This window comes from Carassius auratus, chromosome 10 (genome assembly GCF_003368295.1).
Source record: "Carassius auratus strain Wakin chromosome 10, ASM336829v1, whole genome shotgun sequence".
Taxonomy (NCBI): Eukaryota; Metazoa; Chordata; class Actinopteri; order Cypriniformes; family Cyprinidae; genus Carassius; species Carassius auratus.
The window spans coordinates 15,635,565-15,648,276 of NC_039252.1; the positions used below are offsets into that span (position 1 = coordinate 15,635,565).

The 12,712-nt window shown below is 37.9% G+C and overlaps 1 protein-coding gene across 4 annotated transcripts in view; it reads left to right on the forward strand.

The window, feature by feature from the left end:
• Positions 1–12,712, forward strand: part of nbeaa (neurobeachin a) — a 60,568-nt gene that overhangs the window by 37,197 nt on the left and 10,659 nt on the right. Inside the window, exons 24-38 of one of the 4 annotated variants that reach the window (XM_026274021.1) lie at positions 10–33; positions 1,539–1,719; positions 2,424–2,548; positions 2,742–2,849; positions 2,931–3,099; positions 3,949–4,426; positions 6,322–6,476; positions 6,748–6,874; positions 7,406–7,525; positions 8,893–9,020; positions 10,281–10,342; positions 11,805–11,869; positions 12,016–12,124; positions 12,232–12,398; positions 12,496–12,620. In XM_026274021.1, coding sequence (XP_026129806.1) covers positions 10–33; positions 1,539–1,719; positions 2,424–2,548; positions 2,742–2,849; positions 2,931–3,099; positions 3,949–4,426; positions 6,322–6,476; positions 6,748–6,874; positions 7,406–7,525; positions 8,893–9,020; positions 10,281–10,342; positions 11,805–11,869; positions 12,016–12,124; positions 12,232–12,398; positions 12,496–12,620 — 2,143 coding nt within the window. Of the gene's footprint in view, positions 1–9; positions 34–1,538; positions 1,720–2,423; positions 2,549–2,741; positions 2,850–2,930; positions 3,100–3,948; positions 4,427–6,321; positions 6,477–6,747; positions 6,875–7,405; positions 7,526–8,892; positions 9,027–10,280; positions 10,343–11,804; positions 11,870–12,015; positions 12,125–12,231; positions 12,399–12,495; positions 12,621–12,712 lie in introns of all 4 variants that reach the window. The other 3 variants (XM_026274023.1, XM_026274024.1, XM_026274022.1) reach the window with 3 other exon arrangements.

Consider the following 12,712-nt stretch of genomic DNA (forward strand, 5'->3'; position numbering starts at 1 on the left):
CATGTCCAGAGTTCTAAGGTTAGTGCAAACCCTGTAAGTTCCAATTTATTTATTCTTCTCTAACAATTCATAGTCTTGTTTATTTTTTTATGTTGCATTTTAATGCCATTAATTCCATAGATCAAAATGTATGGTTCATTTCAGATCATTTCCATCTTTTATATCTTTTTTTAGCCTCAGACTATGTGTACATTCATTCAGTTTATTTACCCAAAGATTTATGCTATATGAATTGCACTCAAAGTTGCACTCAGTAACTCATGTTCATGTTAAACTGACCAATATTCCATCTGTCTTGGATTTGGTATAGAGGAATTATAAATGCATCATTTAAAAGTTTTTAGGTTCTTATAAAAATGTGATATCTGAGGTCAGTCATAATTAATTTATCTTTCCTAAAGTGTCCAGTAAGTATCGTATGATATAAAAAAGGCAGCCTTCCTTATTTAAAAAGTCAACATGATTTCAAATATATTTTCCTTGATGTTTTAATTAGTAAAACAAACTGAGTGCACCTTTAAATGAGTGAGATTATGGATGTATTAAAGTGCAAACTTACCTAGTGTTATTCTGTTATATGATCTGTTTAAGTGATCGTATCTGATGAAGTATCTTCGTAATCATAATCGTTTGTAATTCATGGAAAGCTTTCAAACAGACAGATACTGATATTAAATTGTATTAAATAAATAAGCACACACCATGGTGCTATGATGACCCCCCGGCTATATTGGTCCATTTATAAGGGTCTTTATTAAATGTCAACTTCATTTGTTCCCCTCTGTGTTGGCCATAAAGACACGAGGAGGTTCTTGCTCACAGAAAGGGACAAAAAGCAATGAAGTTAATAGCCTGCCAGGAAGCTCTGGCACAGGGGCAGAGGTGGGTCCGAGCTATCGCCCCTATACATACCCACAATTCACCACTGCGTGACCTCTTATGCACCACTATTACGTCTCCTAGCAACAAGCATGTTCCCAGTTTTCAACATCAATTATGTTTTTTTCAGCACACAGCTGTGGGTTTTAAGATAGCCGTTCATATCTCCATCACCCCATATTTTTCAGAAGAGGTTTTAAAAAGATTTTAAAAGCATATTTGTCTCTGCTTGAAAGACTCTGCAGTGTTTTCTTTTGCTTTGCAAAAAGGTTTGTTCTTTGCAATACACCATGTTATTATGTTGAACTTTTGATATTGATGTTGCAAAATGGTGACGTGTTTCCTGACCACCGCAAAGATTAAGCGCACATGGCACTGCCTGTTCACACTCAAATAGGTGTCACACTGGTTTGAACACACTTCCTTCTAGTGGTGTGAGGTTTTCTAAGCACCTAACTAAATGTTTCTGAGAGGCATGTTTCATGTGAAGTTGGCCTGGCATTATTGATTTGCTGCTATCACACATCTGTTTGTTTGTCAGCACATTGTCAGTAGTATAATCCTGTATAGATGTGAGCATCACTCAGTGTGTGTTTTCTTTATAAAGGATATATTTCTGAACTTCTGGATTTTGGTTCTGTGTCTGTGTGTCCTCTCAGACGGAGCTCGAGAACGTGGAAGCGACCCAAGGCATGTCGTCAGAAACGGCTGTCACGTTTCTGAGCCGGCTGATGGCCATGGTGGATGTGCTCGTGTTTGCCAGTTCTCTCAATTTCAGCGAGATTGAGGCTGAAAAGAACATGTCGTCCGGAGGACTAATGCGCCAGTGTCTACGATTAGGTATGTGTGACCTATCTTACTCATCTAAATATTTCAAATATGTCATTTTTGGTACACTGTATGTTCTTCGACTAAATATACAAGGTTTTTGTACATTGGTGAAGTAGCGGTTAAAAAGAAGTAAATATGTGAGGACAATTAAACAAACAAGACCCCCAGTGTTTACACTCTTCACTTCACTCGCTTCTCTCCCCATTGTTAATATGGGATAGAAGAAAGTACTTAGACATTAATAAAATACACATTTCACCTTTTAAAAGGGGTTTGAACAACCAGAAAACTACTATGTATGCGACTATGTATGTACACTACCGTTCAAAAGGACTTTTTAATATTATATAAAAAAGAAATGTATATTAATATTCAGGAAGGAAGCATTAAATACATTTTCTTTCTGTTCACCAGAGAATCATGAAAACATGTTATCACCATTTATACAAAAATCAATGAACAATGTTAGGTTCATATTAGAATGATTTCTGAAAAATCAGCTTTGCCATCACAGGCAAATATTTACTATTTTACTGTATTATTGTATTTTTTATCAAATAAATGCAGTTTGATGAGCATAAGAGACTTTTTTTCATGAACATAAAAAAAAATCTTACCAACCCACTTTTGAACGGCAGTGTAGCTGTGTGTGTGTGTGCTGTGATGTGAATATAAAGCCAGACGTTCTAGTAAAGCTGTTTGCCTCTTCTCAGTATGTTGTGTAGCAGTGAGGAACTGTCTGGAATGCAGGCAGAGGCAGAGAGACCGAGGCAGCAAAACCTCGCTGCCAATCAGCAAGACCCAGGAGAACCTACAGACTGCAGCGTCCGCCAGCAAGGTGAGACACTCACACACCTGCACGAACGCAAGAGAGCAGACACGTATGCACACAAACACATACTAAAGAGTCTCTGAAAACACATCAAATGCACATCAGAAACACAGAAACAGAACAAAAGGCAATATATTTTAACTATAAAAACGTATATTATGCAATTTGATGTATGATTCTCTCATCCTCTCTGCCGCAGACCGTCATACAGAACGTCCCACGTAACCTTTCTCCCATCAAAGACCCAGACAGACTGCTGCAGGACGTGGACATCAATCGTCTCCGAGCTGTGGTTTTCAGAGACGTGGTGAGACACTCACTTACCTGGAGCAAAGCGTGTATGTAAACATGACTATAATGACTGTTAACCGTACTCCGTGTTCAACAGGATGACAGTAAACAGGCTCAGTTCCTCGCTCTGGCTGTGGTCTACTTCATCTCTGTCCTTATGGTGTCCAAATACCGGGACATCCTGGAGCCACAACGGGAGATTGGCAGGTCCAGCAGCCTATCAGGGAGAAGCATCCGACATGAGATTAATTCACCCACCAGCACAGGTGAACATCTGAAGTTTTATTATGAGCATGTGACCTTGATTATACTCACTAGATGTGTTTCTTTAGTCGTTTACCACTTAAACACCCCACAAATGCTAAGTGTTTAAACGCAGTCAACATTTCTTAACTGGCTCTGATTATCTCTGCTACTGTATATAGTCATCCAGTTACTCCCCGCAGGAAGGATTTCATCAACTTAAGTGTGCAAGGCATTATTGCAAAGCTTTATCTGAGTGCATTATTGAATTAATTCTCAGGTGGAAAGAACTCTATTAGCGAAGCAGCTCTGAAATGCTTCTGTAAGGACTGAATCTCTGCTCTTATCTCTTACTCGTATGTTTCATGAAGATATTTTGGGACCTGCCTACAGTAAATATATCAGAACTTAATTTTTGATTAGTAATATGCATTGCTGAGAACTTCATTTGGACAACTTTAAAGGCATATCCTCAATATTTTGATTGTTTTGCACCCTCAGATTCCAGTTTTTCAAATAGTTTTATCTCGGCCAAATATTGTCCTATTGGAAACAAACCATACATTAACTGAAAGCTTATATAATCAGCTTTTATATATAAGATTATATAAATTAATTTCAAAAACTATATTTCCTGAAGGATCATGTGACACTGAAGACAAGTAATGATGTAATGAAGTAATGATGCTAAAAAAAAATCTATTTTGTTATTGCATGAATATATGTTAAAATATATAACAGATGTTTTAAATTATACTTTTTTTACCGCATTTTTAGTCAAATAAATGCAGGATTGGTGAACACAACAGGCTTATTTCAAAAACATGATTATTCAAAACATTTGACCACTAATTTATGTGTGCCAATTTCAGAAAACCCATCCTCCTTCTCGGATGGTGTACGTGGAGACCGCCAAGCCGCCAGCCCTCTGGACGATCTTCCCCTGGAGGGATCACTGCCTCACACTGACTCTGGCATCGGGGATGAGCAGGTCACCAGTGCTCTCAATGGCTCCGAGCTGGGCGCAGACTCCAGTGGATTGGGTGGGAGCTCTGGAGGCCCGGATGCCATGAGCGAGTTGCTGTGCACACTGTCGTCAGAGGTGAGGAAGTCCCGCGAGTCCCTGCTGGAGTCGCCTCCTGGCGTGGAGGTTCTCAAACCAGCTGCGTCGATCTCCAGCATCAGCCAGGCCAACAAGGGAATCAATGTGAAGGAGATCCTGAAGAGTTTAGTGGCAGCACCGGTGGAGGGGGCGGAGGCAGGACCTGAGCCCCAGCCCTACCACCCTGACCCTGCCCTGAAGAGGGAAGCTGCTGCCATGCTGCCCATGCAGTTCCACTCATTTGACAGGTGTGTCTAGCACATCAGATAGCACAGGAGATGTTATGCTTGCCGTTCATGTATGTTTCAGACCATCCTTTATTAACAGGCAATATTATTAAAATAGTTGTTAAAATAATTAAAAGTATTAAACCCAAGACCCAGAAAGCTGAACAATTCAAGCTATAATATAGTAATTTATAAGTTTTTGTTTTCATAATATATGTGTGTGTACTGTGTATATTTATTATGTATATATAAATACACACACATACAGTATAAAATGTAGAAAATATTCCCATGTATATATGTTTATTAAGAAAATTGATATTAGATATAAATATTTTAAATGTATAAACATATTTTTCTTAAATACTGTATATACATGCATGTGTGTCTTTTTATATATACATTATAAATATACACCGTACGCAGACATATATTATGTAAATAAAAAAGCCGTTTATTTTGGATGTGATTAATCGTGATTAATCATTTGACAGCACTATTTATAATATAATATTTTAATATTTAATAAAAAAATAGACAAATTTCATATAGGCTAACATTTAATAATATAAACCTTTTAGTACAGACTCACAATACACTGAGGTTAATAAATAATGATATGCTTCTCTAAAAAAACAATCAATGTCAAAATAATTTCGATTTCATAAAAAAAAAATCTATGTAATCTAATCTAATATAATGTAATATAGTTATATATGTGTGTGTGTGTGTGTGTGTGTGTGTGTGTGTGTGTGTGTGTAATATATTATGCTGCCTGGAACAGGTTTTTTTCATGCACTTTTGCTGTCTGTCTTAAAATGGATTTTGATACACAGAGCGATTAAACCAATAAATCATAATTAAAACAATAAATATGCAGTTACACTTACCTGTGGTCTGTCAAGACTTTTTGAGAACAGATGAAGTAAAAAACACCTTAATTAAACACACAAGCACAAGACCTTCCCCTAATTTTGAATGTGTCTAGCTCCTCATTACTGTACAGGCGTCTGCAGAAATGTGTAATATTATAGCTCTGTGCAATAGTGTGCTCTGGGCTCAAGACACTGACTGGCTTAGTGTGTGGGATCCACTGATGCTCTACAATACAAACTAAAGCCCCTCTGAACATCAATCCTCTTTGTTCTTCCCAATTAAGAAAACCTGATGAATAAATTATACATAAGGTTATGCTGTTAATCATTGACAGGCTTCTTGAATGTAAATAATTAATCAGGGCAGGTGAATATTTTATAATCCTCTTCTTTTTCACTACGGGGGTGGGCTGAAATGGTTGGACTCCTTTTTTTATTTATTTTTCTTTTATAAATGTTAACAAAGTGTTTTACTCATTTTTATTCATTAAAAAATCCTGAAAAAAAAAATGTTTTAATAGTTTGCAAAAAATATTAGGCAGCACAATATTTAAAATTCATAGTATAAATTAATAAGAGATTTATTTTGCACCAAATCAGCATATTAGAAAGATTTTTGAAGGATGATGTCACACTGAAGACTGGAGAGATGATGCTGAAATTTCAGCTTTGAAATCACAGCAATAAATTATATTTGAAAATATACTCTAACAGAAACTGTTATTTTAAATCGTTATAATATTTCACAATAACTCTGTTTTTACTGTATTTATTATCAAATAAATGCAGCCTTGAGTATAAAACACTTCTTTCAAAAACATTTACAATGTTTTAGTGACACCATACTTTTGAACAGTAGTCTATGTACATTCATTGTATTGTTAATATTAATAATATATACATTTAAATATTATTATAATTAAATAATTAATTTTGTATTGAATTTATTTATTTTTTATGTTTATTAAAAGGCATTGTATACCGTACTTTGAATTTTGTGTGTTTGTGTGTGCACGTGTGTGTGTGTGTGTACACACTCAGGAGTGTGGTGGTGCCTGTTAAGAAGCCCCCTCCAGGAAGCCTGGCTGTGAACACAGTAGGAACACCCACCACCAGTGGAGTGCCCTCTTCAGGAAGTACGCCCAATATCTTTGCTGCTGCCACAGCAACACCTAAAAGCATGATCAACACAACAGGCGAGTCGCCCTGAATATTTCTATCATACCGCAGTGTCATGAGCATATACATTTTGTTGGTCTATATATGCATTTGATTCCTGCGCATCTCTTTAATGATTTTTTCCCATTTAGGCTTGTCATTGGCTTTCATAAGTCTAGACACTTTTCTAAGCGTAGTGACCGTTTTAGACATTTAAGCATCCTTTGTAGCGCTATAAACAAACCTTTTTTTCTTTAGGATAGTCAGCTTTCCTTGTGCTTAATCCATTTTATCCGTAATGTCTCACAGGTGCCACTGACTCCGCCTCTTCCTCATCCTCCTCTTCATCAAGTTTCGTGAACGGTGCCACAAGTAAAAACCTCCCAGCGGTGCAAACCGTTGCACCTATGCCTGAAGACACAGTGGAAAACATGAGGTACACACACACACACACAAACACACACTCATGCTCTTCCTCACTTTATCCAGTTACCAACATGCTTAAACCTTAAATCATGCATTCGCACTTCCTGTGCTCATCCTCTTTTTTTCTTATGGCAGTCTTACTTGTTTCTATGATTCCCATAATCCATTAGTTTCGTCACTTTACATCTGTCTGCTCTCCACACTTCCCTATCTGTGAATCTTTGTAAGCACAGCCACAGATTCCCTCACAGACACATACTGAGGTCTCTGTGCATTTTTAAAGATGCACTTTGAGGTACTGATAATCTGAAGTGTATTTCCTGCCAAACATGGTTGGGTACATCTGTTCTAATTTGAATGCAACAGAATTGATTTTCTTCATTTTTGTGTCTTTGCATGTACGACACGGAAGCTTTGTGGCTCAATCATCCTTTGATTTGGCACAGATCAACACACGGGGATTACGTCACACTTTAGACTAAGAGCTGCAATGAATGCCTGTACAGTCATTACTGTCTGTTTGTGCCCATTTGTATTGCAGTGCCTTTTGTGAAGTGGACCAGTGTCCACTGCGAACCAGGCTGACGCCTCCTGAACTCAAATCCTTTAGTTCGCTGACAGGATTCCAAACAGCCCCCAGAGATGCAGGACAGTTTCTTAGGCAAGGAAGCTTGAACTGGCCCCCCTTACCCAGTGCTACCAGCTTAACGTTCCCTTCCCTTCTTTCTCTCTGTCTTTTTGTTTTCTCTCTTTTTCTGCCTCTTTTTCCTGGTGGTTGTGAGTTTTCAAGCTGGCCAGCTTCACCACCGCTGCTGCTTTGATTTGCAACTGTTCCGCTAGATTTGATTCTGTCTCTTTTTCTCATTATTTACTTTGTCCAAACCAGGTATGACGCCATAAATGTTCAAGAATAAAAATCATGTCTCTGATTTTAATTTGTTCAATTCATTTTTTTCAAACAAGTGTGCCAGCGTTGCTTTAACACATTAACTTTTTGTATTAATTTTAATTTGTATGTTAATTTGAGTTTGTTTTTGTTGTCTATTTTTTTTTAGCTATTTGTGTCATTTTTATTGGTTGTTGTTTTTTTTTATGTGTATTTCTATTTCACTTTATTATTTTAGTTGTAGTAATTGTAGCTTTATTTTAGTTACCAAAATAATATTTTTTATAATTTAAGTTTTAGTGGTTTCTATTTCCATTGCAGTTTTTTGGGTAGCCCTGCCCACTGTAAAATCGTATTTGTATTTGTATGCCGACTTCACATCATATTTATTGATAATAACCGATGAAGCCACTGCCCTTTTGGTTGTTTTTACATGACATGACAATTTCAGCAAAGTGAACTAGCTTTTTACTAGCTGCAGACTTAAAATGCAAATGTGATGTGAATGCAGCGTAGATATCAAATATGCTCTGATTGGCTGTAATTTCCAGTCTTTGCATCACACCTGGTTAAGATTCGTTCTCAGTGTTTTGAGCTAGTGTTTGTAACTGAAATGCTGCAAAATGCCTGACAAACACATTGATAGACCATAAAAAGCATATGCATTCCTAATCAGCAGTAATGTTTACCAATAACTTGACAGAATCAACCCTGCAAGCTTGCCATTTCAGTAGAGACATTGTCATTAATCATTTCAAGTCATTCCTTATTTGCACCAAACTGAATGTCCTCAGACCTTTATTTTTGATTTCTATCCTTTCACACTCTGTCGTCATTTGCATCCCTGGCGCTGAAGTTGTAGTCTTAGCACAGGTTAACTCATTTTGTAGCTAAGCGCAGTGGCACTTAAGGGTGATGTGTGCAGTATAACAGGGTGATTAAGCGTTAAGCATTTGCTCTTTCTGCCTCCCTGTGGTTGAATTCCTGTAGGTTGGCTTTAACCCAGAAGTAACGCCATAGACTTTGTCACATACTAACAAGCTGTGTGAACTAAAGCAAGTGTGATTTTTAAACTGGTTTCTGTATTTTGGAGCTAACTGGAGTATTTCTCTGTATGCCTGTCTTTCATTTTCCTCCCGTAGTATCACGACTAAATTGGAGCGGGCCTTAGAGAAAGTGGCCCCCCTGTTGAGGGAGATCTTTGTGGATTTCGCCCCCTTCCTTTCGCGGACGCTGCTGGGCAGTCATGGGCAGGAGTTGCTCATAGAAGGTACAGGTGCTGTATAGTGCTCCTTTTCTTCTCTACCTGGTGTCTCTGTGGAGTCCCTCACTGTCTGCTGTGTGTGTGTCCACTGGCTGCCTCATACACACACAATTGTGCGAGTGCATGGACCCAGAGCAGGTATGAGAATAACAGAACTGTTTAGGATGTAAGGATGTAAAAAAAAAAAATACACCCGAAGGGACTGAGGGAAGAATTGCATGCTAAACTTTGAAGAAGTGATTTAATAGATACCTAAGGATGTCAACAAAAACAAAGAAAAACCTTCTCAACAATAAGGATTGATCCCCCCTTATGCCTAGTCATATATTTATGCAAAGCTATTATTTTCATTGGCCTCACAACACAAATAAATGTTTTATTAAAATATGCATAAAGAATGAAAATTTGATAAATAAATAATAATAATATATTTACAGATATACAGCTGTTATGCAGTTATTACAATGGTATGCAAGACATTTTGTGATTTATTCTAGTTAAATTAAATTGATTTGCATAAAAATACATTTTTAGTTTTGTTTAAATGTGTACACACACACACACACATACACACACACACACATATATATATATATATATATATATATATAATATATATATATATTTTATGAAACATTTTAAATGTGCAGTAATGGTATGGAAAATGACAGTTCCATCAGCTGGCCCAAAACTTGCTCAGACTGGGCCCAGCCTATCAGACAATCTTTATTGTTGAGTCCTGAGAGCACATCCTCTCTTCATTTCATCAGAAATCAAAGGAAACCTAAATCTGAAGATCCAGATCTAGAGTGAATCACGTTTGCTTCTTGTCCCACCACTGTCTTTTGTCTCCTTATATTTCCTTCCTCTCTTCTTCGCCCCCTTCATGAAGTCCTCTCCCTCCCCTCCCTGTTGTCCTGTCAGGCTTTAATGTCTGTGCTCTCACCTTGTCTTGACCTCCTCACAGTTTAATGTTTGTCTGTTTTAAAATACAGCGGAACTGTGTGTACATTAGAAAATAATGTTTTGAGCTAATTACTTTTGGTAATTTTATGTTACACACATGTACAGTGGAGTCCAAAAGTCCTGAATATCCGGGATTTCAAATGCAATTTAAACTTGGAAATGCACTAAAGGAAAGTTCGTATTTAAGATTGCGAACATTTTCACTAGTGTTGTCAGTCTTTTGAAACCCACTGAGGTTTATATTCATCTTTTAGATATGCGCATGCTAAAATCTGTTTTTCTGTCAATGCACTGCCACAGGCTTAGTTTGTATGAAGTCCAGCACATCGGTTGTGGAGCTTGTGATGCTCTTGTGCTCACAGGTGAGATTTCTCTCTTTATTCTCTAATCATTTATTTTGAATAATTTGCATTGACTTTATTTCGAAGTTTCGATATTTTCCATCACCGCACAAGTTACATTCATATTTCAGGTTTCATAAACAGTGAATAAACTGCATTCAAACAGTTTCAAATCTTGGAAAAGGTCACAGTGCTGCAGCGTGGCAACATTTCATCAGTCTTTTTTCAGCCTTTTTTGAAGCTTTGTGCTTGACCTAAACCAGATCTGATTTCAGACCCACCCTACATTACGCTGAAGCCAGTGCGGGTATCAAAGTATCACCGCATACTTCTGAACTTCCAAAGCAAAATACATTCACATTTTATCAGTTCATGCATTCTCAAACCCAAGACCTTTGCTAGCACTATGCTCAACTGTTTAAAGGCTACAGTAATGTGTTTTTTGCTTCCAATAATGCCACTCAACTTCACATATTCACATTCCGAAAGTATTCCTGTTGTTTTTCACAGTCTTTATGTAGAATGATCTGAAGGCTTTTAGTGTTTAGAGATAAATAATTTCCACTTACCTTTAAGACACTCCATTGAAAATCCATCACTCTGCGCTAAAATATGCTTTGCTTTCAATCCACACGAGGAGAAATGTACTTTTCTCACCACTAATCAAACATTTCAAAACAGAATTATCATACAATTACATCTGGATGTCAGTATCTTATACAAGGAACCCTAGTGAACCTCTTTGAACTCTTCTGGATGATCGAGATTTCAGACTACCGCATCTCAGCAGGATTAGGAGCTTTGGGGTGTAGCAGTGGCCCATCCAGTGTTTGATGCCCTCTCATCTTCCTTTCCCCTCCCTCCTCTATTTCCCGTCATCGCTCCATCAGCACATATAGTATTACTGAAGCTCCAGGCCCTCCATTAGTGGCTCAGGGGACGAAACCGTACCCTAAATATTGATTGGCAGGAAGCAGAGGGTAATGGGAGCTGCCTGTGATGTGTCCTTCTAGAAGCATCTGCAGTGGATGCTAAGTGCATTCTGCCTCTCTTACTCAATAGTCACTCTCGCTTATGTGGCAAAGAGCCAATCAGGAAAGATCATCAGTGCAACTCTTCAGCGACCACATCAAGAGCATAAATCATCCACACTCAAAAAAGATTAAAAATCATAGGGCGGTCAACTGATTAATCGTGATTAATCGCATCCAAAATAAAAGTTTGTGTTTGTATGTATGTGTACGGTGTATATTCATTATGTATATATAAATACACACAGATGCATGCATATATTTAAGATTTTTTTAAATATTTATATGTATATGTGTGTGTTTCTATATAAAGTGCATCATAAATATACACAGTACTATTATTTAAACACCTTGCAAATACATGTAAAATCATTTCATTGATGCATTTGCCTTTGGCGCATTAAAACATTTTGATTGGTACATTCCATAATGGTGGTTATGTGTGGTTTCAGGAGTGGCAGAACTCCATACAAAAGAACGCAGGACTTGCATTCATCGAACTTATTAATGAGGGGAGGTATGTCGTGTACTCATAAAAATTCCTTCTTGACTGGATTTATGTTATGATTTTTATAAAGATCTGGTGCACTAGATAGAAAGGAGAAAGTGGACATTGTTATAATGCAAACTTTTCATGTCATTAACATATTTCGCTGTGCTCAGGCTTCTGTGTCACGCCATGAAGGATCACATTGTCCGTGTCGCCAATGAGGCTGAGTTCATCCTCAACAGGCAGAGAGCAGAAGATGTGCACAAACATGCTGAGTTTGAGGTCGGTCAGCCGGTGTGGATCACTTGTGTCATGGGTTCACAGTTTAAATTCTTATCATGCGTAAGGTATGATGGGAAGATCATTTCCTTTGCTCTATCTTTTCATAGTCCAACTGTGCCCAGTACGCTGCAGACAGGAGAGAAGAGGAAAAGATGTGTGATCACCTCATCAGTGCGGCCAAGCACAGAGATCACGTGACTGCAAACCAACTGAAACAGAAGATCCTCAACATTTTGACCAATAAGCACGGAGCGTGGGGAACCATGTCTCAGAGGTTCACAAACTCACAGTCTATAGTTAACCTTTGCTGTTGGAATTCTGTTTCTTGTTTTCTGGCCATTCGTCACCTCTCTGTTTATTTCCCACCTCAGTCAGCTGCATGATTTCTGGCGTTTGGACTACTGGGAGGATGATTTGCGCAGGAGGCGGAGATTTGTACGCAATGCCTTTGGCTCCACCCACTCAGACGTGGCTCTCAAATCTCTGGAGGAATACGGTCAGCCACCACACATCCATACACCTCAGTCTAATTTACAGTGCCCAAATATGGCTCAGATATCATATTAAACTGATGTGTTTCCATACATT